The 23,274-nt window shown below is 34.2% G+C and overlaps 1 protein-coding gene across 1 annotated transcript; it reads right to left on the reverse strand.

The window, feature by feature from the left end:
* Positions 1 to 767: 767 nt before the first annotated feature.
* On the reverse strand, positions 768 to 1,379 carry LOC116144391 (VQ motif-containing protein 1-like). Its single transcript, XM_031429837.1, has one exon. It carries the CDS (start codon positions 1,173 to 1,175, stop codon positions 861 to 863), a length of 315 nt encoding a protein of 104 aa, XP_031285697.1. The 5' UTR covers positions 1,176 to 1,379; the 3' UTR covers positions 768 to 860.
* Positions 1,380 to 23,274: the final 21,895 nt, after the last annotated feature.

A 23,274-nucleotide genomic window follows, 5' to 3' on the forward strand; every position in this document is an offset into this window, starting at 1 on the left:
TTTGAATATAAAAATTGAAGAATTTTAGGGGTAAATTTGAAAACCGGTTAACCAAATCGAATATTCAGTTCAATTTACAATCGATTTATTCCATAAACCGGTCCGGTTTTGGTTTGCATTTTGTCTAAACCGAATAGTCGGTTCGGTTTCCGGTTTGCCCTATCCGGTTCGATTCACCGGATTATCCCACCCCTAGCTAGTACTAATCCCTCTTGTATCAGGTGTCCAAAATCAATATAATATATAGTTTAAATTTTTAGAAATAGATACATAACTCGACAAGAGTCACACCATCACACTTGGTATAAAAATGAGGATGATGAGATCACATTCCTATTTTGGGACGAGGATGAGATTGAGAATCGCTGTATGGGTTACAACTCTAAGATAAAATTAGATCAACTTCTATCGTTAATTAACATACCATTAATCAATGCATTAACATTACTTGTTACTATTTTCTCTCTTATCAGCCTTCATCGGAGTGTGAACAGAAGATAATTAACCGAAATCTATACAAATATTATTCACGGAGAGGTTCGGCAAAGAACCCACTCCTACAAAACACAAAGCTCAATCGCCGTCAAGTTAGAATCAAGAAATACCAAATTATACGTTATACCAAACTTATTCACTAATCTTTTCATATCCATCAGCAAAAGTATTCTAAAATCTCGTGAAGAAACAGCAACTGCATGGGATTACCAAATAGTTCTATATAATATATAATGAAGAGACTATTCAATATTATTTACAAATATATGCATATATAGAGAGAGAGAGAGAGAGAACAAACGAATATAATCTAATAAAAATACAGTATAAAAATCAACCATACATGATGTACATGAATCAATGTATCAATTCGCCCACATCCCATATAGCTCATCCACTGGCGGCATCTCCTCAAGCAATCTATCAAACTCTTTAAACGACAAATCCCTCATCAAAATCGAATTATTTCTCCTCATTTCAACCCTCTTTACACCACCTTTCATCACCATCTCCTCCTCCCTCTTCCTCCTCATCGTCGTCCCTGTCGGTTCCGCTTCAACCCGAGAATCTTTCCCCGTCAATGACTGCACCACCGACTTGAAACTCGTCTCATCCGTCTCCACATACTGCGTGTTTATCAACACAATCTTCACCGGCTTTCTCTCACCACCACTTGACATCCAAAAAATCCTCTGCACTTGCTTCTCAGTTTTCTTCCAAACAGTTCTTGCTCGACTAATTTTCTCGATGTAAAAGCTTAACTAATTCAGAATCAACTATAGAACACAAATATTTATAGAGAGATTAAAAGGACGGAAAGTGTACGGAGGATTTGACAGTTAAGAAAAGTTAAGGAGAGTTGAGACAGGTTTGACCGTTATGTTAATGTTGTGGAAAAATGTTGCGGTCTAGAAGGATAAATGCAATGAATACCAATTTTGGATTGGGTCATAGCATGCCATTCAGGAAATTATAATCCTCTATGCATCTCACTGGAAGTTGCATGATTTGACTGCGGTTTGTGAATTGCCACTAAGTCAAAGATTTACGTACAAAAGGACACTTGTTCGATCTTGAAATTAATTAATTAATAATTTTGTTTAATCAATTAGCTGCATGATTGAAGAGGAAATTAAAGTAATGATGGTTTAGACACAAATGGAACATTTTCAAACCCAGAATCAGTAAAATAGATAATTTTTTTCCTGTTAACTTGCATATTATATATATATATATTATATATATATACACACCGCATCTCAATAATTTTCAGATCATGAAAGTTGATTAGATAGTTCTTTAATGATTATCCCTATTAAGGTTTGGAAGATTCCAACTCAAAAGCTTAAAAAACTCTTTTATCCTTTTACCATTATGTCATCCCATGATGGTTAGTCATAATCTATTTATTGGAATGAAGAAAGAAAAGCAAAGAAACTTACATATTACTGTTGTTTATAGAAATACCAACCAATTATTAATTACACAAATCAAAATTTCAAAGATGTTTGAAAGTAGGCGTGTAACTTCCCCTGCAACAGCCTTTGTATACACTTGTCATTTGGCATCCACTGGAAATTTTTAATCTAGAACCTCATTGCATTGTATTCCAATGATTCAACATAATTATCTGCTAAGAAATATTAATAAGTTGATTTTATTTGGAAAATAATTTTAAAAATCTAAATTATATTACAAATATTTTAAAATTAAAATATTCAAAAATTGTTGTGCATAAACAATAGCCTTTAAGATAAGATCACAAATTATGAATTTCACTTCAATTATGAATTTCACTTCGAGTAAACGACTTTTTCCCACCCAATTTTCAAAATACCATTTTCTCACCCAACATTTATTTCCGTTAATCCCCCAAAATATCTTACTTTCTTAGCCCATGTTCGCAAGTTCGAGAGTCAGGTAAGAGGGTTTTGTAGAGTGGATGTCAGTGGATCGAATGGTGATGACTGATTGAATATTCCCGTCGGAATTAGCCAAAAATCTTATGAACAAAAACTCTAGCTTTGTGATGACTAATATTAGCGAAAAATTAAGTACTGAGTGGAATGGTTTTGTAGAAAGGAGATCGAAGGTTCAAATGGTGGTGATGGAGAGAATTTTTGCCACCATAATTGTCGAAATTGGCTTGGATAGTAGAAATTTAATTTTGGGGGAAAAGTGATATTTTGAAACTTTTTAGGTGAGAAATGGTCTTTTGAAACTTTGGGTGAAAGTTTATGAAGGCAAACCTTGGGTGGGAAAGTCGTTTACTCTTTCATATCTAATTATGTGTCAAGTCGGTCCAACTAGGCAAAATTACGTTTTCAACCCGACGTTTCACACAAGCATTCTTCACCCAAAAACATCTACCTAACTACGGGAACCCAAGTCTTGGACATTGAATCTCATATTGTTAGCAGTGTGACATGTGCTGTGTTATAAATTTTGAACAAATTGCAATACTATGACATAATATTTACAAAATTCTTTTTGGGAAATCATGTAATCCACTACCTTTCATTGATACCAAAAAAAATACAATTTGTCCTTATTTATAACATTCTTTTACAATCTTGCTCTTATTTAATGTTGGTTAATTGACTATCAACTTTTGACCATCTTACCTTTCTTCACAGCAAAATTTATTAATGGATTTAAGTTATGGGTAATAAAATTATATTAAATTTTTTTTGAGTAAGAAAGTATCATTAGGCCAAACCTTGGTGGGAAAAAGTCTTTTACTCGTTTATTGATTTTAGGAATTGGCGGTATATAATAAGTTAAAGTTTATATTTGATTGATAGGTGCATGTATGTAAAATGTCAAATTATAATCAACTGATAAGGTCAAAGCGTAACCACCAAGGAATACTTATAATTAAGACACACAACAAATGGTCTAACGTCCATTTAAAGAAAACGATGGTTTAGAATTTTGATTAAGAAAGGTCGTCACTATTGCCTATGTCCTAGTTGTAATCTTGCATCCATTTCTTAAAGAAACCATTATCAATTGATGACGGTGATCTTCGAAATTGGAAGGAAGGTCTCTCAAATATATTAATCAAAATCCACCCTTAGTTATATTATTTTTATTTCAACTAAAATCAAATTAATTATAGTCTATGTGTATTTGATTTAATTGGTCCATGAATATATTATTTTAGTTCGTAGAATTGATAGAAAATTGAAATGATCAAATTTCTGTTATTCACTTAAAAAAAAAAAAAAAAAAAAAGGATATATCAAATATGTGGGCACAATAAAAAAATGGAAGTTTCTTAATTCCCTATTTTGATTATGTAGTCTCAGATATTGCTTATTATTTGGCACTTTAAAATTGTCAAGCAATAGTAATACACGTGAGTCACGTGACTAATGACATAAGTTTCTCTTATTTGAATCAAAATTTGTAGGTATGCTTAAATGACATGTCTTGCAACACAAGTTACATAATTTTTTTTTTTTTTTTTTTTAGGGGAGCGATTACATTTACAAACAATCTCATAATATTTTTCTAACATTCTGACGTGATAGCTCGCATTAGTCTTGCATATTAATTACAACTAACCAATTGCGAACTGCCACGTCGGAGTTGTAAGTTGACCTTTATTAATTTTTTTCTCTTTCCAATTTTTATTCGAATCATCAAAAAACCAAGCAAACTCTAAAGAATAATAAGATGTATAAACTCTTCCATACAATTGAGACAACACAAAGTAAACGGGACTTTATATAAAAGTTAACTCAATAAATATTAATTAATTATAATGAATTATGTACAATAAAAATACTGTGCTTATCAAGAGTTTGTATACTTAGTTTTTACATATACATCACCACTCAAAACCAAAAGCACCATTATTATATGCGCATATTATATAAAACCCTAATTTTCTTTCTTCAGTAGTATAGATAATTAAAGAGAAATAAGACTTAATTACATCAGAAGGTACAGAATTATCACTTTTTTTTTTATTGAAGATACCGAACTTTAAGTTTTTCCTATTAAGTATCAAACTTTCATATTTTTTTCTCTGTGTTGACGCTTGATTTTGGACGCCAACGACTCCACGTGAGAAGCGCTAAGCGACTTAGGAATCACACGTGATGGATCCATGAGATTTGAATATGGAGCTGAGATTTATATTTTGTAGAAAAATAAATGAAAGATTGGCAAGAGGGGTTTTTATAGTGGTTCGGATGCAACAAGCACTCCTACATCCACTGTTATTTATTGATCTCTGACTATTTTCTAGATTTTGCCCGTAAGGCATACAAAAATAAGAAATACAATGTTTACAGAGAAAGAAATGAAGATAAATCTCAGCCCACCTCCCCTCTCTTCGGAAGGAAAATGCCCATTTATTCACATTTGCACTCAATGCAATGAGTGTTTGCAAGCTGCCTTACACATGGAAGCTCTCTCGTCCATTCATCCTTTGAAATGAGATAAAGTTGGTGAGAATATCTTTGGAATATAGGCTTGGCAGCTGGTACAGAGAGACATTAATTGTGCTGACATAGGCTTGACTTTTGAGGCATAACAGAAGCCCCCCAGTTTTTGAAGTGCGTAATCGCGCTTCAGAAACTAAGTCTTTGATCTGAATTGTGCAGTCTCAACTGAAGAGCTCGAACTGAAATCTGTTAGGAAGACGATCAGAAATCTGTTAGGAAAACAACCAGAAATCTGTTAGAGTGACCAGAAATTAATTAGGAGCGACCAGAAATCTGTTAGGAAAAACGACCAGAAATCTGTTAGGAAAACGACCAGAAATCTGGTAGGAAAACACCAAAATCTGTTAGGAAAACAAGCAAAAATCTAGTAGGAGCTCGACCTGAATCTGGTAGGAGAACACCTGAAAGGTCATAACGAGCTCAATCTGAGCAAAACGAGCTCAACTTGAAGCAAAACGAGCTCGATCTGGAGGTCAAAACGAGCTCAAAAAGCAAAACAACCTCAATTTTAGAGGTCAAAACGAGCTCAACTTGAGAACAAAACGACCCGACTTGAGAGGTCAAAACGAGCTCAAAAAGCAAACGACCTCAATTTTAGAGATCAAAACACCTGAATGAGCAAAACGACCTCAACTTGAGAGGTCAAAACGAGCTCAATGAGCAAAAGGACCTCAACTTGAAGGTCAAAACGAGCTCAAAAGCAAAACGACCTCATTTTAGAGGTCAAAACGACATCTCCTCAACCTGAGAGGTCAAAACGACCTGAATGAGCAAAACGACCTTAACTTGAAAGGTCAAAACGACCTGAATGAGCAAAACAGCCTCAACTTGCATAGGCCACCAAACGTGTGACCTTGATTTTGGACGCCAACGACTCGCACGTGAGAAGCGCTAAGCGACTTAGGAATCACACGTGATGGATCCATGAGATTTGATAGGAGCTGAGATTTATGTTTTATAGAAAATATAAATGAAGATTGGCAAGAGGGGTTTTTATAGTGGTTCGGATGCAACAACGACTCCTACTCCACTGTTATTTATTAATCTCTGACTATTTCTATGATTTTGCCCCTAAAGCATACAAAGATGAAGAAATACAGTGTTTTTACAGAGAAATAAATGAAGATGAAATTCGCCCCAGCCTCCCCTCTTCTTCGGGAAGAGAAATGCCCATTTATTCACATTTGCACTTAATGCAATGAGTGTTTTGCAAGCTGCCTTGACACATGGAAGGCTCTCGTCCATTCATCTCTTTGAAATGAGATAAAGTTGGTGAGAATATCTTTGGAGATATGGGCTTAGCAGCTGGTACAGAGAGACATTAATTGTGCTGACATAGGCTTGACTTTTGAGGCATAACATACTGTATTAAATATTGATGACATGACATTTTTGCCGTAAAAAAATCGATGACATGGCAATGTTGGTGTGCTGACTGAACATTTTGACATGGTAATTAAGGTTGATTTAGACATTTATAATCTAAAAAGTCTCAAATTAACCCTTTTTTTTTTATTATTTCAATAAAAAGTTAAAAACCACAAAAACCATCTAGAATGAAAGCTTATCCTAATTAAAACCCTTTATCTCTTTTTTTTTTTCTTTATTTCTTTCCACTATCTCTTCTTCTTCTTTTGTTCAGCCTCTTTTTTTTTTCCGTTTTTGTTTTCCCTATTTCTTTCCATCTCCACCACTTCTTCTTCTTCCACTACTCATGGTTTAAGATTTGGATTTCTTCATGGTACAAGATTTGGGTTTGTTTTTGGGTATTTTTTTGTATCCAGTTTGATTTTTGCTTGATTTGTGATTGTGTACATGTTAGATGTAGGGTTTGATTTGTACATTGATTAGGTTCTGATTTCGTTTGTGTTAGAGTTTTGATTAGATTCACCGGTACAAAAAATGAAAATGAAAAGAGGATTACAGAAAGGGAATAAATGTAGAAGTAGAGTGGGGAAGAAAATGAGAAAGAAGAAACAAAGGGAGGTGAGGGGAAGAAAAAAGAAAAGAAGATAAATAATAATAAAAAATTAGACAGAAAACTAAAAAGACGATTTTTACCTTTCATAGCCTAACAGAGTTCGGGATCCTCTTTTGACGCATCTTTATGAAATTATTGGGTGCATTTTGTGTTTTTTGTTATTTTAATATTTTCGTTCCAGGTGGTTTTAGTTATTTTGGGTGCATTTTATGCTTTTTGTGGAATTTAAATTGAAGGAAAGGGTAAATTTGAAGAATTTAAAATATGAAAATATACATATCAGTCCTAAAAAAGTTCACGTTATGGTGTTGGAGATTGGCCTCTAAAGTGTTTGACGGTGTACAAGTTTAGTACCTTCAATAAAAATAATTGATAGTTTGGTATCTTCAATAAGAAAAAAAAAATAGTTTGATGCTTTCAATAAGAAAAAAGTTATAGTTCGGTAGCTTATGAAGTAATGAAGCCGAGAAATAATAACATATTGATCACCACTGCTCAAATTCGGAAAAGTTATTTGACAAACATATAGATATCATGAAGACTAGCAGATTGCACTAAATTGTAAAAGCTGCTATAAATCATTTAACCCAATCTATATGTTTTGTAATGCAATCCTATCAAATGGCTGATAAAATGATAAACATAGGGAAGACAACTTCTCAACCTAATACTTCGAAGTATATGTATTCGATCAATCACAATAGATATCATAAATGTTGATATAACAAAGTCGCAATTCCTTGAAGACACATGCAATGCAATTGATGTAGGCAACTTTTTTTTTCCCCAAAGAAAATGGTAGATAAGAGGATGGATGAAGTTAAATACATACCCAAATTTTTATATGATTGAGGTAAATACAAAAATATATTTTGAAATTTAACAACGTGGTGTAGAAAATAGCGCGATACCCAAAATATAATTTTACATTTTGATTGTGATTGTGATTACATTACCATATATACAGTAGTAAATTCCTCCATTTTTCAACTCTTTGAGTTTTGACATTTTTGAAAGGAAACAGCAAGAAACGAAAAAAACATACCAAAATTTATCAAGCCTTATATGGAAACCAGTTATTCTATATTTTTCTTTGCATCTCTATAATCACTTATATACGTATAAATTAAGAAGATCGAGAAAGACGAAAACTTATAATAATCAATAGCAAGAGAAGAAGATAAATAAAAAGATATGGGTTTGACACGGGGTTTCTCTAGTGTTTTCTTTCTCATTTTCTTGTTTGCACTAGCCACAAATGCTCAAGAGGAGCGCCGCATTAAGATTTTTGACGTAAGAAAATATGGTGTAGTTGCTGATGGCCGAACAGACAACACAAAGGTAATTAATTCATCTCCTGTCTACTTTAAAGTAACGATCTTTTATATTGCATTGCTGAAAGCTGAAAAGTATATCTCGATTACTCTTTGCGCCGGAAAAGAAAAAACACCTTTTTCGACATCATATTGCGTCGGGAGTGGTGGTTTATTTTGACACCGACATTTGTGTAATGACACTCTTTGAACTTATTTGTATTTTTTTTATAGGCATTTCGGGAAGCATGGGACGATGCATGTAAATGGCAAGAGGGGAAGGCTAGGGTTTATGTACCAATTGGAACATTTTACTTAAACTCAGTGACATTTACTGGTCCATGCAAGAACGCAATCCAGTTTTTAATTAAAGGGACGTTGAAGTCTCCTAATAATCTGAGATTTATGGAAAGTGATCGATGGATAACTTTTAGACATGTTAATCGGTTAGTGGTTACCGGAGGCGGCATATTAGACGGCCAAGGATCCTCTGCTTGGACGAGAAATTCATGCCGCGAGGGCAGCTCCAACTGCGGGGAATTTCCAGTTGTAAGTTCAGGCTTCATTAAATTTTCTCATTGAATTTAGTTGTTTGGTTAGAAAATTAAAAAGAGGGTTTTAATATATAATTTAAGTTTCAATGCTTTAAATAAACTCAAAACAGTTTGTAGGAGAACCTTCTCTTGTATAAATTATATAACCTATTTTAAAACGTAACTAAACAACCTAAGAAAATTTCGAAAGTGTTTATTACTTTAAATAAGAACTTTCAAACTTTGTATGTAAGATCCCCAAATTATAACTTGAAATTCTTTAAATATGTTAGAAAAGGAATGGCTTCCATTTTACATTTAATTTTCTCATTGAATTAAGTTAAATATATTTGCAGTAATATAAGTTATCAAATTAAAACTTAATTGTGGTATATTATGGTTTCTTGTTTCAGTCAATAAGATTCGAGTTCATCACCAATTCAAAGGTGAATGACATAACATCACTCGATAGCAAAACCAACCATTTCCTGATGTTCGGATGTAGCAACATCAACATAAGCAACGTCCTAATATCAGCCCCCGGCGACAGCCCAACACCGATGGAATCAAAATCGGAAGCTCAAACAGAATCAAAATTTCTTGTACTCAGACTGGCACGGGTGACGACTGTGTTTCCATTCTCTCTGGAAGCTCCTACATCGACATTTGTGATGTGTTTTGCGGCCCTGGCCATGGAATCAGCGTCGGGAGTCTCGGAAAGTATCCGAATGAGGAGAATGTTTATGGACTGACTGTGAAGAACTGCACATTTAGTCGCACGAGAAATGGTGTAAGGATCAAAACATGGGTTTCTTCTTTTGCCAGTATTGCTGCAGGTTTTACCTTTGAAAACATTTCCATGAATAATGTCGAGAATCCTATCATCATTGATCAACAGTATTGCCCAGAATCTAATTGTCTACAGGTATTTATGATAAACTATCTTGTTCTTGTTATAAATAATAAACTACAAGTTCATTCATTCAATCATAAGATACAAAAACTTTATATAATATCACTATCATACGTAGAAAGAGTTATACTATTTTATGACTTTGATTTTATATTTGTCGTATATTAAAGCTTTTTTTGGGTAATTTAAGACTAAAACTACTATACATTTTTCAAACCAAACAATTAATACATTTTTCGTAAAAGCTTTACTCTAATAAACTCTACTTCCATAAGCTTTATTCACATAAACCGTACAAAATGTACCCTAAAACAGTCCATTGTTGCATCAAATTGATACTACTTTAATGCTACTAACTATCTTCCCTTTAGTTACACCATAGTTGCAAGTCAGTTAAAGATGAAGTTGAATTATTTGTGACTTGTTTGGTTTACACAGGTCCCCTCGCATGTCCAAATAAAAGACATAACATACAAAAACATATGGGGAGTTTCGAGCACAAAAGTTGCTGTAAAATTTGAATGCAGCAAGAGTTCTCCATGCAAGAATGTAGCTCTGACTGATATCAATTTATCCTACAATGGCGTCGATGATGTTACAATTTCAGAGTGCTCTAATGTCAACGGAGCTTCTTATGGCCGACATTCCCCACCTTCTTGTGTATAATCCTTCATTTCGAATTGGAGTTATTTTTTTTTTTTATTGAACAAAGACTTTTTGGGGATTTAATTTATCTATTATCATGTAAAAATCTTTTCTGACGCAGCCTGTGCGTTGGGTATATGTGTACACGTCAAAGCATTCCATGCCTCCATGTGTAATGGTGAATGATTTGACGAGAGTAATGCTACACCAATAATTTCTTCTCACAACTCTGACGTAGCAGCTCATAATCAGATGAAACTCATTGCGAGTTGACCAATTATAAGCTATCACGTTAAGGTTGTGAGAAGACGTTTGTAAAAAGATGTTGTGGGTATAACATTTTTCTTTGGCAATATCACATCACTATAATCATCACTTGATAGCATGATGGTAAAAGAGCAAAGGATGATCTAATATGGTCTCCCAAATTCGAATCTTCTTGATGGTAAAAGAGCAAAATAAAGATTTAACATATCTCTTGAGTTCAAGTTTCCACGGTTGTTAATAGGGACGTCCATTAGAGTTATTACTTGGTCGATAGTTTTAGAGTGTTGAGAGATAAATTAAAGTGTATGTAAACTTATCCAAACACCCCTCGGTCATTAAAAAAAAAAAAAAAAAAAAAANTGATTTGGAATATTGTAAAAGATATAATTCACTTGATCTTGTGGGTTTTGTAAATTCTGATTTTGCAGGGGATAAAGACACAAGAAAATCAACCACTGCTTATGTCTTCACATTGGGAGGAAACTGTGTGAGCTAGAAATCCCAGCTCCAGCCTATTGTGGCACTCTCCTCAACTGAGGCAGAGTATGTGGATGTTGCTGATATATTCAAGGAAGCACTGTGGCTCCAAGGAATACTAACTGAAGTGAATTTGACTGATGGAGTAGCTACAATTTATTCAGACAGCCAAAGCGCCATTCACCTGAGCAAGAATCCTGTCTACCATGACAGGACCAAACATGTGGATGTCAGATTTCATTTCGTCAGAGATCTAGTTGCCCAAGGATTGATCATCTTGAAGAAAGTCCCAACTGAAGATAATCCTGCTGATATGGGTACCAAGATTGTCACTGCTACCAAGTTCAAGCACTGCTTGAACCTACTGTTTGTCAAGTGACGAGCAGCAACCAAGCTATGAAGAGAGTTGAGGATGGTTAGCTGCACTTAGGAAATCTGAGTTGTAAAAGCTTTGAGCTTCAAGGTGGAGTTTGTTAATATTTGAAGCGCAAAGCCTCCGTTTTTTACAGTTTCTGTAGAATTCACTTATCAAAACACTGTCGTTTCACTACAAATGGGAAAAAGATCTCAGCCGCTGAAATAAAGAAGATCCAACGGCCAGGATTAGCTCTTGAAGTCAAACTATATAAAGGTAGAGTCTTGTGCGCAAAAACTGAAAAAAAATTTCTGCTCCTCTTTGTGTTCACGACAGATCAGTTTTTGCTCGCAGCTTTGTTAGTTTGTTGTCAATCTTTTGGGTTGAGAATCTGTATAATCTTAGGGTGAAGATAGTGTGTTTTCTTCAGGTTTAGAGAAGCTGGATCAGGTATTCTCTATAGTTTTCAGATTTGAGTGAGTGGGTTAAAGATTGATAGTTGGGTGAATCTTGGAGAGTGTTTTGTAATCTGTAATAACAGTTGATTCCTAGTGCAGTGAGCCTCCAAAAATTCTTGGAGCTCAACGTGGATGTAATCTTTCCATTGTGAAAGGTGAACCACGGTAAATTAGGTGTTCTTGTGATTGGTTTGATCTTGTTTCTTTTGTGTGTGTTATTTGTGGGTTTGTGCATGTGATTAGCAGTAAATTGGTTGAGAATTTACATAACATATATATTGTTGGAATATTTTAATGAATGCAATAAAATAAATGGAATGAAAATGGTAATGTAAATTAAGGAGTTGAAAGATGAAATGTTAATAGATTAATGAAGGAGGTTTTAAAGTTGGAAAATGAAAAGATTGAAAATAATGGTGACATTTAATGTTTTGTCCCACTTTGAATAGTATAAGAAAGTGTCTTTTCTCTTATTTCAAACACACCAAAATTTCAATTTATCTTTTATTAAAGTTAAGGTTTAATTCAATTGGTTAGAATAGAAAACTGGTGTTTCTCTTGCTATTCATCTATCGTTATATTTTGATAAACAAACGTTATTTAAATTCTTATGTACCCAAGTGAGGAAGATGAATCTGTTCTAAGAAAATTATGTGTTACACAAATTTCAGTATTTATCCTAAGATTGTATTCTTTATCCCAATGTCGTATTCTTTATTGGATTTTAGAGAGATGAGCTTTAATTAATTTCCAGGAAGGATAAATAAAAGTGTAGATTGCGCTAAGAAAAGGCTAGATGCCAAAAAGTACAATTAGCCGTTCCGGGGCTTACTGGTTAAGCTGTTAGTTGATGTTGCGTGGTGGGATTAGGGTCATTCACATTTCACAAATCACGCTGTTGTATCTTCACATTTCACAAAACACGATGATGTTCCCAATATGAATATGAAAGAGACTAAAAATGAAGTAGTAATAACCAAGTTGAATGCTTGAACATGTGATCCAATTAATGGAAACTGATGGCTGTAACTTTTTGGCTAAGAAATAATAAGGCACTATGTCTATCACCATTTCAATGTGATCCCAATTATTGGAAGGATATCTGCGTATTCGGTAGAATGACTATATTCAAACTTTAAATTGTTGGAATTTTTAATATTTGAATTTAGAATAATGTTACATCTATAATCAAATCTCACAAACTTTTTTCATAATCTCAACGTATCAACTAAGTTGAAATTGCCAACTTTAATCGTAGACGTAACATTATTGTTGAATTTATTAGGATCATAAATGATGAATCGATGAATTTCTGACATTCAACATGACAGATTTATGATAATCAATAATTATGAGAAAAATAAACCCTTACATGTAACATAGACCAATTTGAAAAGAATTGTCCCATGTAATAGATTTATCTTAATCAATAAATAAATGGGCGTTTGGATCTTTTTCCGAAGAGTTATGTTTTTTATTTATTTATTTTTTCTGAAGTAAAATGTCAAATTATCTTGAAGCCATTGTCTTTATTTATTATTTTTTTTATTTGCATATATAATTGAAATGTAAGAATTTTGACTAATAATGGTCATAAGATTAAAAAAAAAATAAAAAATTGCATCAAATAAAATGATATTTTGACTAATGGTCTTTATTCATGAATCTAAATAAGTTTGTTTTTGTTAAATTACATAAAAGAGAATATTTATTTTATTGACCATATACATCTTACAGCATATACTTTAACTTTTAAATGTTTATTTATTAATGCCTTTTTCTAAGAAGTTTGATTTACTTGTTTTTGGCAACATGCATGGTCAATGACTAACACATGATAAAATTACCATCTAACTATATATACTTAGAATTTCAGCTATTAAAACTATCAATTTCAATTTTGATATTTGTTGAGTTTGCATATATTAAAAAAAGTTAAAGTTAAGGAAATTATGAGAGGGAAATTAGCATTTTCTTTATTATTAGTGTTATTATTTTTGAGAAATTATTTTATTAATGTTAGTAGTTATTGGTGTGATATCATGTATCTCATAAATTTTTTGTAAGACATCTAACAAAATAACAAAACAAATCTATGCTCCCAATATGAATATGAAAGAGACTAAAAATGAAGTGGTAATAACCAAGTTGAATGCTTGAACACGTGATCCAATTAATGGAAACTGATGGCTGTAACTTTTTGGCTAAGAAATAATAAGGCACTGTGTCTATCACCATTTCAACGTGATCCCAATTGTTGGAAGGATATTGGCGTATTTGGTAGAAAGGCCATATTTGATATTTAAATTGATGGAATATTAATATTTGAATTTATTAACAGAATTATCAGAATCAAGAGAAAAATAAACCCTTACATGTAACATCGACCCATTTGAAAAGAATGAGAAATCAAAAGTAAAGTAATGCTGGATTAATTGATATATGTGAATTTGCTTAATAACACCAAAAAAAAAAAAAAAAAAAAAGATTGGAAAAGCAAGAAAGCTGCTATATCAATGTTTTTTAAGAATATCATATTTTTGGTAGAAATAAATAAAATTCATAAACTTATTATTCTAAAACTCTCGGATTCGTAAAGTCAAAATGATTGGCATCCGCGTAACCAAAAAATTTTAAAATTTGCACACTTGCTGAGCAGATAATGTTAGTTTATTCTTCATCAACACATATGCTTCTAGTTTGGTAATTAGACATATAATTTAAAGTTATTAAATTCAGAAAATACAATCAATAATATTGAGTGCGTTTGGTTCATTATTTTGGATAGGATTTTGAGAATAATATTGGGTAGTTGAATAGGGGAGTATTACGAGGTAAAATTTAAAAATTTATAAAAAAACCCCTAGGTTTACTAATTTAATTAAACACCCCCAACATGTAAAATGACAAAAATACTCCTACCACCTGCACCATCGAAATCTGGCCAGAAAATCGCGTTACAACACAGACCGGTCAGATCTGTGTCGTAACGCGTCGTTATGGCCTTTTCCGGCCAGATCCATCACGGATCTGGCCGAAAAAGGCCAGATCTTCGGCCTGTTATGGCAGTCGACGGCCGAAAAAGGCCAAAACGACGGCCATCTTTGATCGTCAGCGACAGCCAAAGATATGGCCGTCGTTTTCAGTCAACGATGTCCAAGATTTTGTTAGGATTAGGATAAGTGTGTTAATTAGAATTAGGATAAGTGTGTTAAGTCTTTTATTATTATCTTTTATGATTATGTTAAGTCTTTTATAATTATCTTTTATAATTATATTATTATCTTATAAGGATAGAATTAGGATTATCTTATTATCTCTTTTATAATTAGAGTCCTTTTGAGAGTCAATAGAGTTAAGTGTAAGGCTATATAATAGCCTAAATATAGATTGTGAGAATCAATAAAGAAATTTGTCAATTAGTCTTTCTATCTCTTGTTCTTGGAGGTCTCTGTTCCTCATATAAACAGATTATATCCCAAACCCTATCAGATTTGGTCGTCGTTGACCCTCAACGACGGCCATTTCTTTGGCCGTCGCTTCCGGCCAGATCCACTGTAGATCTGGCTAGAAAATGCCAGATCGGTGAATTACCGGCCATCTCCGGTCGGTAATTCACCGTTGTGGCAGATTCTGGCTACCACCGATGGTGGTTGCCGGAATCTGGCAAGTATGGGTCACGGGGGTGTTTTTATTATTTTTTTAACTTTTTTTCAGGGGGGTATTTAATGAAATTAATAACCTTATGGGGTCTAAAAGTAATTAAAAAAAGTTGGGTAATATTTCTGGAATAATTTGGCAAAGATTATTTGGAGAATAGGATTGGGAATATGGGCAGCAATAATGAACCAAACATGTTCAAGTACGAGACAAAAAGACCATAACATTACAACTCATAGTCATAGCTGGAGATTCAATACTATTGAGAATATTTGAACAATGTGTAACCCTTAACTTTGAACAATTATGAAATGGAATCATCACATGCAGTCATCATCCGTGAAGAGAGTAATAAAATGTGATGATGCCAAATGCCATTCATTCATGCTTTATGTGTCACAATTAGACCTACGCCCAAACACAAAACCCACAAGAAAAAGACGTCAAGATTATCAACTTGAATTTCAATTAAAATGAGGGTCACTCACTCACTCACGACCTCCACTGAACTAACCCAACTCTACTACTTGATATATATGTATGTATATATATATATACACAAATACTTATACAAAGAAGCTTACAAAGCGAAGAAAAAAATAAGAAAAAAACAGAAAAAGAGGAAAGAGAGAGAGAGAGAAATATAAAGATAGGATGGAGATTGTCTTTGTATGCTTCTGTATTGTTTTGTAAGACTAGCATTCTCTCTCTCTCTCTCTCTCTCCTCTATATATTATATATTATTGTTAATATCTGAAGCGCAAACCTCCGTTTTTATAGTTCTGCAGAATTCACTTATCAAAACACTGCCGTTTCACTACAAATGGACAAAAAGATCTCAGCCGCTGAAATAAAGAAGATCCAACGGCCAGGATTGCCTTGAAGTCAAACTATATAAAGGTTAGTCTTGTGCGCAAAAACTGAAAAAAATTTATGTTGTCCTCTGTTGTTCACGACATATCAGTTTTGCTTCAGCTTTGTTAGTTTGTTGTCAATTTTGGGTGAGAATCTGTATAATCTAGGGTGAAGATAGTGTGTTTTCTTCAGGTTTAGAGAAGCTGGATCAGGTATTCTTTATAGTTTTCAGATTTGAGTGAGTGGGTTAAGATTGATAGTTGGGTGAATCTTGGAGAGTGTTTTGTATCTGTAATAATAGTTGATTCCTAGTGCAGTGAGCCTCCAAAAATTCTTGGAGCTCAAAGTGGATTGTAATCTTTCCATTGTGAAAGGTGAACCACGGTAAATTGGGTGTTCTTGTGATTGGTTTGATCCTGTTTCTTTTGTGTGTGTATTTGTGGGTTTGTGGGTGTGATTAGCAGTAAATTGGTTGAGAATTTACATAACAGTGGTATAGAGCACGGTTAGTGTGTGCAATCCTAGGGTTTCTTGATTTTTTCAAAATCGAGGGTTTGGTCATAAATGGGGATTTCTTGATTAAAGGCTTGGGAGATCTAGGATTAGAAATTCTGTAAATTCGGGATATCAATTTGAGAAGGAAAGGCTAATCTTGGTTTTTTTCTTGGGGTCTGTTTGTAATCACCAAAACACAAAACAAAAACACATTCAGTCATGAGTACAACTAGGGTGGAGATCGCCCAGTATGATGAAAAATCGATTTTGGCAGTTGGAAGAAGAAGATGAAAGCTTTGTTGTCCCACACAAAGTGTCAATGGCGTTGGAGACGGATTCCACAAGTGGCCGGAGGAGAAGCTGAAGAAGAAGGCCGAAGTGGAATGAAGAGGCCTACAATTTAATCTCATGAACCTTGCCGACAGTGTGCTACGCAAGGTCGATGGGTTTGAAACCCCAATCGGCCTCTGGGGTAAGCTTGAAACTCTCTATGCTTTACAATCAGCTCCTAATCTAGCATACTTAAAAGGTGCTCTATTTCGTATAAAATGGATAGTAATAGGATATATGAGGAGAACCTGGATGAGTTCTTGAAAATGACCTTGGTTCTCAAGGCTACTGATCTAGAACTCAGTGACTCCAGCCTTGCCATGATTATTTTAAATTCTTTGAATGATGAATATCAGGTAGTAAAGAATGCTTGCAATACACTGGCACTGTACCTAGTGTAGATTTAATTGTTGCTGGGTTAAAAGCTAGGGAGTTAGAACTTAGGGTCAGAAAAGGAGTGTAATAGCCGTTTGTTAAAGGTAAGGGTGAAATTAGTCAGGTGGGTAGTAATCCTCATCACGGCAGTAGCTCTAGGAACAAAAAGAAGGGTAAAAACACATAAAAACCAAATGTGGAAACCCGAAAAGAAATGTTTCTATTGCAATAAGACTGGTCACCTAAAGAAAAACTTTTTTGAGTGGATTAGGAAACAGAAACAGTCCAACACTGAGAGCAATTTAGCCAGCACTAAACATAGCATGAAGAATCAGAGGTCCTAACAGTTTCTAAGGCTGACCATAGGAGAATGGGGTTAGATTCTGGTTGCTCTTTCCACATGAGCCCAAAAAAATTGGTTCCAAGATTTGAACCAAATGACTGTGAGACGGTGTTTATGGGAAATAACAATGCTGTAAGGTTCAAGGAGTTGGTAGATATCTTTAGGATGATAATGGAAAATAGTCAAACTTACTAAGGTTAGATACATTCCAGATCTTAAGAGAAACTTGATTTCTTTAGGAACCTTGGATGAATCGGGGTGTGTATAAGGCAGAAAACGGTTCTTGCTAAATGTCTATAAGGGTAACAGCATAGTACTTAGTAGGGGGTAAAGGGAATGGGTTGTACACTTGAGTGGAGGTTACGTTCCGATTGTTTGCTTACTACAAATCTGACAGACACTGAAAAATGGCATTTGAGGTTAGGGATATGAGCCAAAAAGGCCTAGATACTCTAAGTAAACAAGGGGTTTTTTGGCAGGGATGTCATTAGTGATCTGAAGTTTTGTGAAACATGTATAATGGGGAAGCAACATAGGCTAAGTTTTCACAAGGGGACACACCAGGCCACTAAATGTTTAGAATACTTACATGCTGATCTTTGGGGGCCAGAAAGATAAAAACTCATGGGGGCAGCAGCTATTTCCTATAGTGGATGACTCAGTAGGAAAGTTTGGGTTTTCTGCTTAGATCTAAAAATGAGGCTTTAGATAGGTTCAAGAATTGGCAAACACTTGTAGAAAATCAAAGTGGACAGAAAGGTTCAAGCTTAGGACAGATAATGGGTTAGAATTTTACAATTTAGAGGTTGAACAGTCAGGGGAACTCCTCAGCAAAAATAGAGTAGAGGAGAGAATGAATAGGACGTTGTTAGAAAATGTGAGATGCTTACTATTCACATCAGGATACCCAAGACCTTTTGGGGAGAAGCCCCAATACTGCTGCATATTTAGTCAACAGAAGCACTTTTAGTGCCTAGGTTTCACCTGTCGAGGAGAGATGGTCCAAAGAAAAGCCAAACCTAGACACACCTAGAGTCTTTGGGTGTGCAGCCTATGCACACACAAGAAGGGAAGCTTGAACCTAGGTCACTAAAGTGTGTTTTCCTCGGTTATCAAGAAGGCACTAAGGGGTTTAGATATGGGAAAGAACATCATGACCAAGGGGTTAAAGTAATAATCAGTAGGGATGTTATTTTAATGAAGATATTTTTCCTTGCAAAACTACTAAAATGATGCAGGTACCTCTAGCATTGATCCTATGAGTCAAGAACCAAAGCAGGGACACAAATGAGGTGGAGCCCTCAAGTATTCAACCTGATGAAGAAAAATCAGATAAAAGAAACTAAAATGGTAGCCCTGGATCATGACCAGGAGGGTGAACCAGTTGAGATCTTAGAACCAACCCAAGAAGAGTCCCTGGCACAGTATCAGCTAACCAGAGACAAGACCCGTAGAGAGATCAGACCTCCAGCAAGATACTCTTATGTGATTTGATCTTCACTGCACTGGTGGGCTGGAGCTGAAGTACTAGATCAGAACTGATAGCTATGAGGAAGCAATCAGATCAAGGACAAGGACAAATGGCAGGCTGCAATGGAAGAAGAAATGCAGCCCTGAAGGCAACAGAACCTAGTCCTTAGTCCCAACTAAAGGATCAGAAACCAGTTGAATGTCGATGGTTATCAAGGTAAAAGAAGGTATAAACTCTTCTGACCCTTTAGTATAAGGCTAACTTGTAGCAAGGTTACACACAAAGGGAAGGCATTGATTTTAATGAAATTTTCTCACCAGTAGTTAAGTATAAACATTAGGATTATGTTGGCTGAGTTGCTCATTATGACCTATAACTAGAGCAACTAGATGTTAAGACTGCTTTTCTACATGGAAACCTAGAAGAGAAAATATATATGAGACAACCTGCTGGATTTGTTGAAAAAGACTTCCAAATTATGTGTGTTGCTTCATAAGTCATGTATGGACTGAAACAGTCCCCTAGGCAGTGGTACAAGAGGTTTGATGCATTTATTTTAGATTGGGTTTATAGGAGCAAATATGATAGTTGCTTTTATTTGCTTTGGATAATGATATGCCTTTGTATTTACTCTTATATGTGGGATGACATGCTCTTGATTAGCAAATCTAAATTAGGATAGATGGGCTAAAGAATAAACTTAAGGGTGAGTTTGACATGAAAGACTTAGGATGTGCTAAAAGGATATTAGGAATGGTAATGCATAGGAATAGAGACTGTCATGAATTAAGATTAACTCAAAGCTCCTACTTGAAAAAATTAGTTTCTAAGTTTAATATGGCTGAATCAAGGTTGTATCTATGCCTTTAGCAAGTCATTCAACTTAGTAAACACACAATGTCCTAAAACAGATTCTGAGTTATAAAGATGGAACAAGTCCTTATGCAAATGTAATAGGGTCAATTATGTATGCCATGATTGCACCAAACCTGACATTTCCTTTCTATGTCATTGTTGAGTCGTTTATGTCAAATCCTGGGTCAGAACATTGGTCAGCCCTTAAATGGGTTATGAGGGATATTAATGGCACTTCACATATTGATTTGGAATATTGTAAAAGATATAATTCATTGATCTTGTGGGTTTTGTAAATTCTGATTTTGCAGGGGATAAAGACACAAGAAAATCAACCACGCTTATGTCTTCACATTGGGAGGAAACTGTGTGAGCTAGAAATCCCAGCTCCAGCCTATTGTGGCACTCTCCTCAACTGAGGCAGAGTATGTGGATGTTGCTGATATATTCAAGGAAGCACTGTGGCTCCAGGAATACTAACTGAAGTGAATTTGACTGATGGAGTAGTACAATTTATTCAGACAGCCAAAGCGCCATTCACCTGAGCAAGAATCGTTACCATGACAGGACCAAACATGTGGATGTCAGATTTCATTTCGTCAGAGATCTAGTTGCCCAAGGATTGATCATCTTGAAGAAAGTCCCAACTGAAGATAATCCTGCTGATATGGGTACCAGATTGTCACTGCTACCAAGTTCAAGCACTGCTTGAACCTACTGTTTGTCAAGTGACGAGCAGCAACCAAGCTATGAAGAGAGGTTGGATGGTTAGCTGCACTTAGGAAATCTGAGTGTAAAAGCTTTGAGCTTCAAGGTGGGTTTGTTAATATTTGAAGCGCAAAGCCTCGTTTTTACAGTTTCTGTAGAATTCACTTATCAAAACACTGTCGTTTCACTACAAATGGGAAAAAGATCTCAGCCGCTGAAATAAAGAAGATCCAACGGCCAGGATTAGCTCTTGAAGTAAACTATATAAAGGTAGAGTCTTGTGCGCAAAAACTGAAAAAAAATTTTGCTCCTCTTTGTGTTCACGACAGATCAGTTTTTGCTCGCAGCTTTGTTAGTTTGTTGTCAATCTTTTGGGTTGAGAATCTGTAATCTTAGGGTGAAGATAGTGTGTTTTTAGGTTTAGAGAAGGGATCAGGTATTCTCTATGTTTTCAGATTTGAGTGAGCGGGTTAAAGATTGATAGTTGGTGAATCTTGGAGAGTGTTTTGTAATCTGTAATAACAGTTGATTCCTAGTGCAGTGAGCCTCCAAAAATTCTTGGAGCTCAACGTGGATGTAATCTTTCCATTGTGAAAGGTGAACCACGGTAAATTAGGGTTCTTGTGATTGGTTGTCTGTTTCTTTTGTGTGTGTTATTGTGGGTTTGTGCATGTGATTAGCAGTAAATTGGTTGAGAATTTACATAACATTTATTGTTGGAATTTTAATGAATGCAATAAAATAAATGGAATGAAAATGGTAATGTAATTAAGGAGTTGAAAGATGAAATGTAATAGATTAATGAGGAGGTTTAAAGTTGGAAAATGAAAAGATTGAAAATAATGGTGACATTTAATGTTTTGTCCCACTTTGAATAGTTAAGAAAGTGTCTTTTCTCTTATTTCAAACACACCAAAATTTCAATTTATCTTTTATTAAAGTTAAGGTTTAATTCAATTGGTTAGAATAGAAAACTGGTGTTCTTGTATCACTATGTTATATTTGATAAACAAACGTTATTTAAATTCTTATGTACCCAAGTGAGGAGATGAATCTGTTCTAAGAAAATTAGTGTTACACAAATTTCAGTATTTATCCTAAGATTGTATTCTTATCCCAATGTGTATTCTTTATTGGATTTAGAGAGATGAGCTTTAATTATTCCAGGAAGGATAAATAAAAGTGTAGATTGCGCTAAGAAAAGGCTAGATGCCAAAAGTACAATTAGCCGTTCCGGGGCTTACTGGTTAAGCTGTTAGTTGATGTTGCGTGGTGGGATTAGGGTCATTCACATTTCACAAATCACGCTGTTGTATCTTCACATTTCACAAAACACGATGATGTTCCACATATGAATATGAAAGAGACTAAAAATGAAGTAGTAATAACCAAGTTGAATGCTTGAACATGGATCCAATTAATGGAAACTGATGGCTGTAACTTTTTGCTAAGAAATAATAAGGCACTATGTCTATCACCATTTCAATGTGATCCCAATTTGGAAGGATATCTGCGTATCGGTAGAATGGCTATATTCAAACTTTAAATTGTTGGAATTTTAATATTTGAATTTAGAATAATGTACATCTATAATCAAATCTCACAAACTTTTTTCATAATCTCAACGTATCAACAAGTTGAAATGCCAACTTTAATCGTAGACGTAACATTATGTTGAATTTATTAGGATCATAAATGATGAATCGATGAATTCTGACATTCAACATGACAGATTATGATAATCAATAATTATGAGAAAAATAAACCCTTACATGTAAACATAGACCAATTTGAAAAGAATTGTCCCATGTAATAGATTTATCTTAATCAATAAATAAATGGGCGTTTGGATCTTTTTCCGAAAGAGTTGTTTTTTATTTATTTATTTTTTCTGAAGTAAAATGTCAAATTATCTTGAAGCCATTGTCTTTATTTATTATTTTTTTTATTTGCATATATAATTGAAATGTAAGAATTTTGACTAATAATGGTCATAAGATTAAAAAAAAAATAAAAAAATTGCATCAAATAAAATGATATTTGACTAATGGTCTTTATTCAGAATCTAAATAAGTTGTTTTTGTTAAATTACATAAAAGAGAATATTATTTTATGACCATATACATCTTACAGCATATACTTTAACTTTTAAATGTTTATTTATTAATGCCTTTTCTAAGAAGTTTGATTTACTTGTTTTGGCAACATGCATGGTCAATGACTAACACATGATAAAATTACCATCTAACTATATATACTTAGAATTTCAGCTTTAAAACTATCAATTT

The sequence above is a fragment of the Pistacia vera genome, unplaced genomic scaffold (assembly GCF_008641045.1).
Source record: "Pistacia vera cultivar Batoury unplaced genomic scaffold, PisVer_v2 Contig445, whole genome shotgun sequence".
NCBI lineage: Eukaryota > Viridiplantae > Streptophyta > Magnoliopsida > Sapindales > Anacardiaceae > Pistacia > Pistacia vera.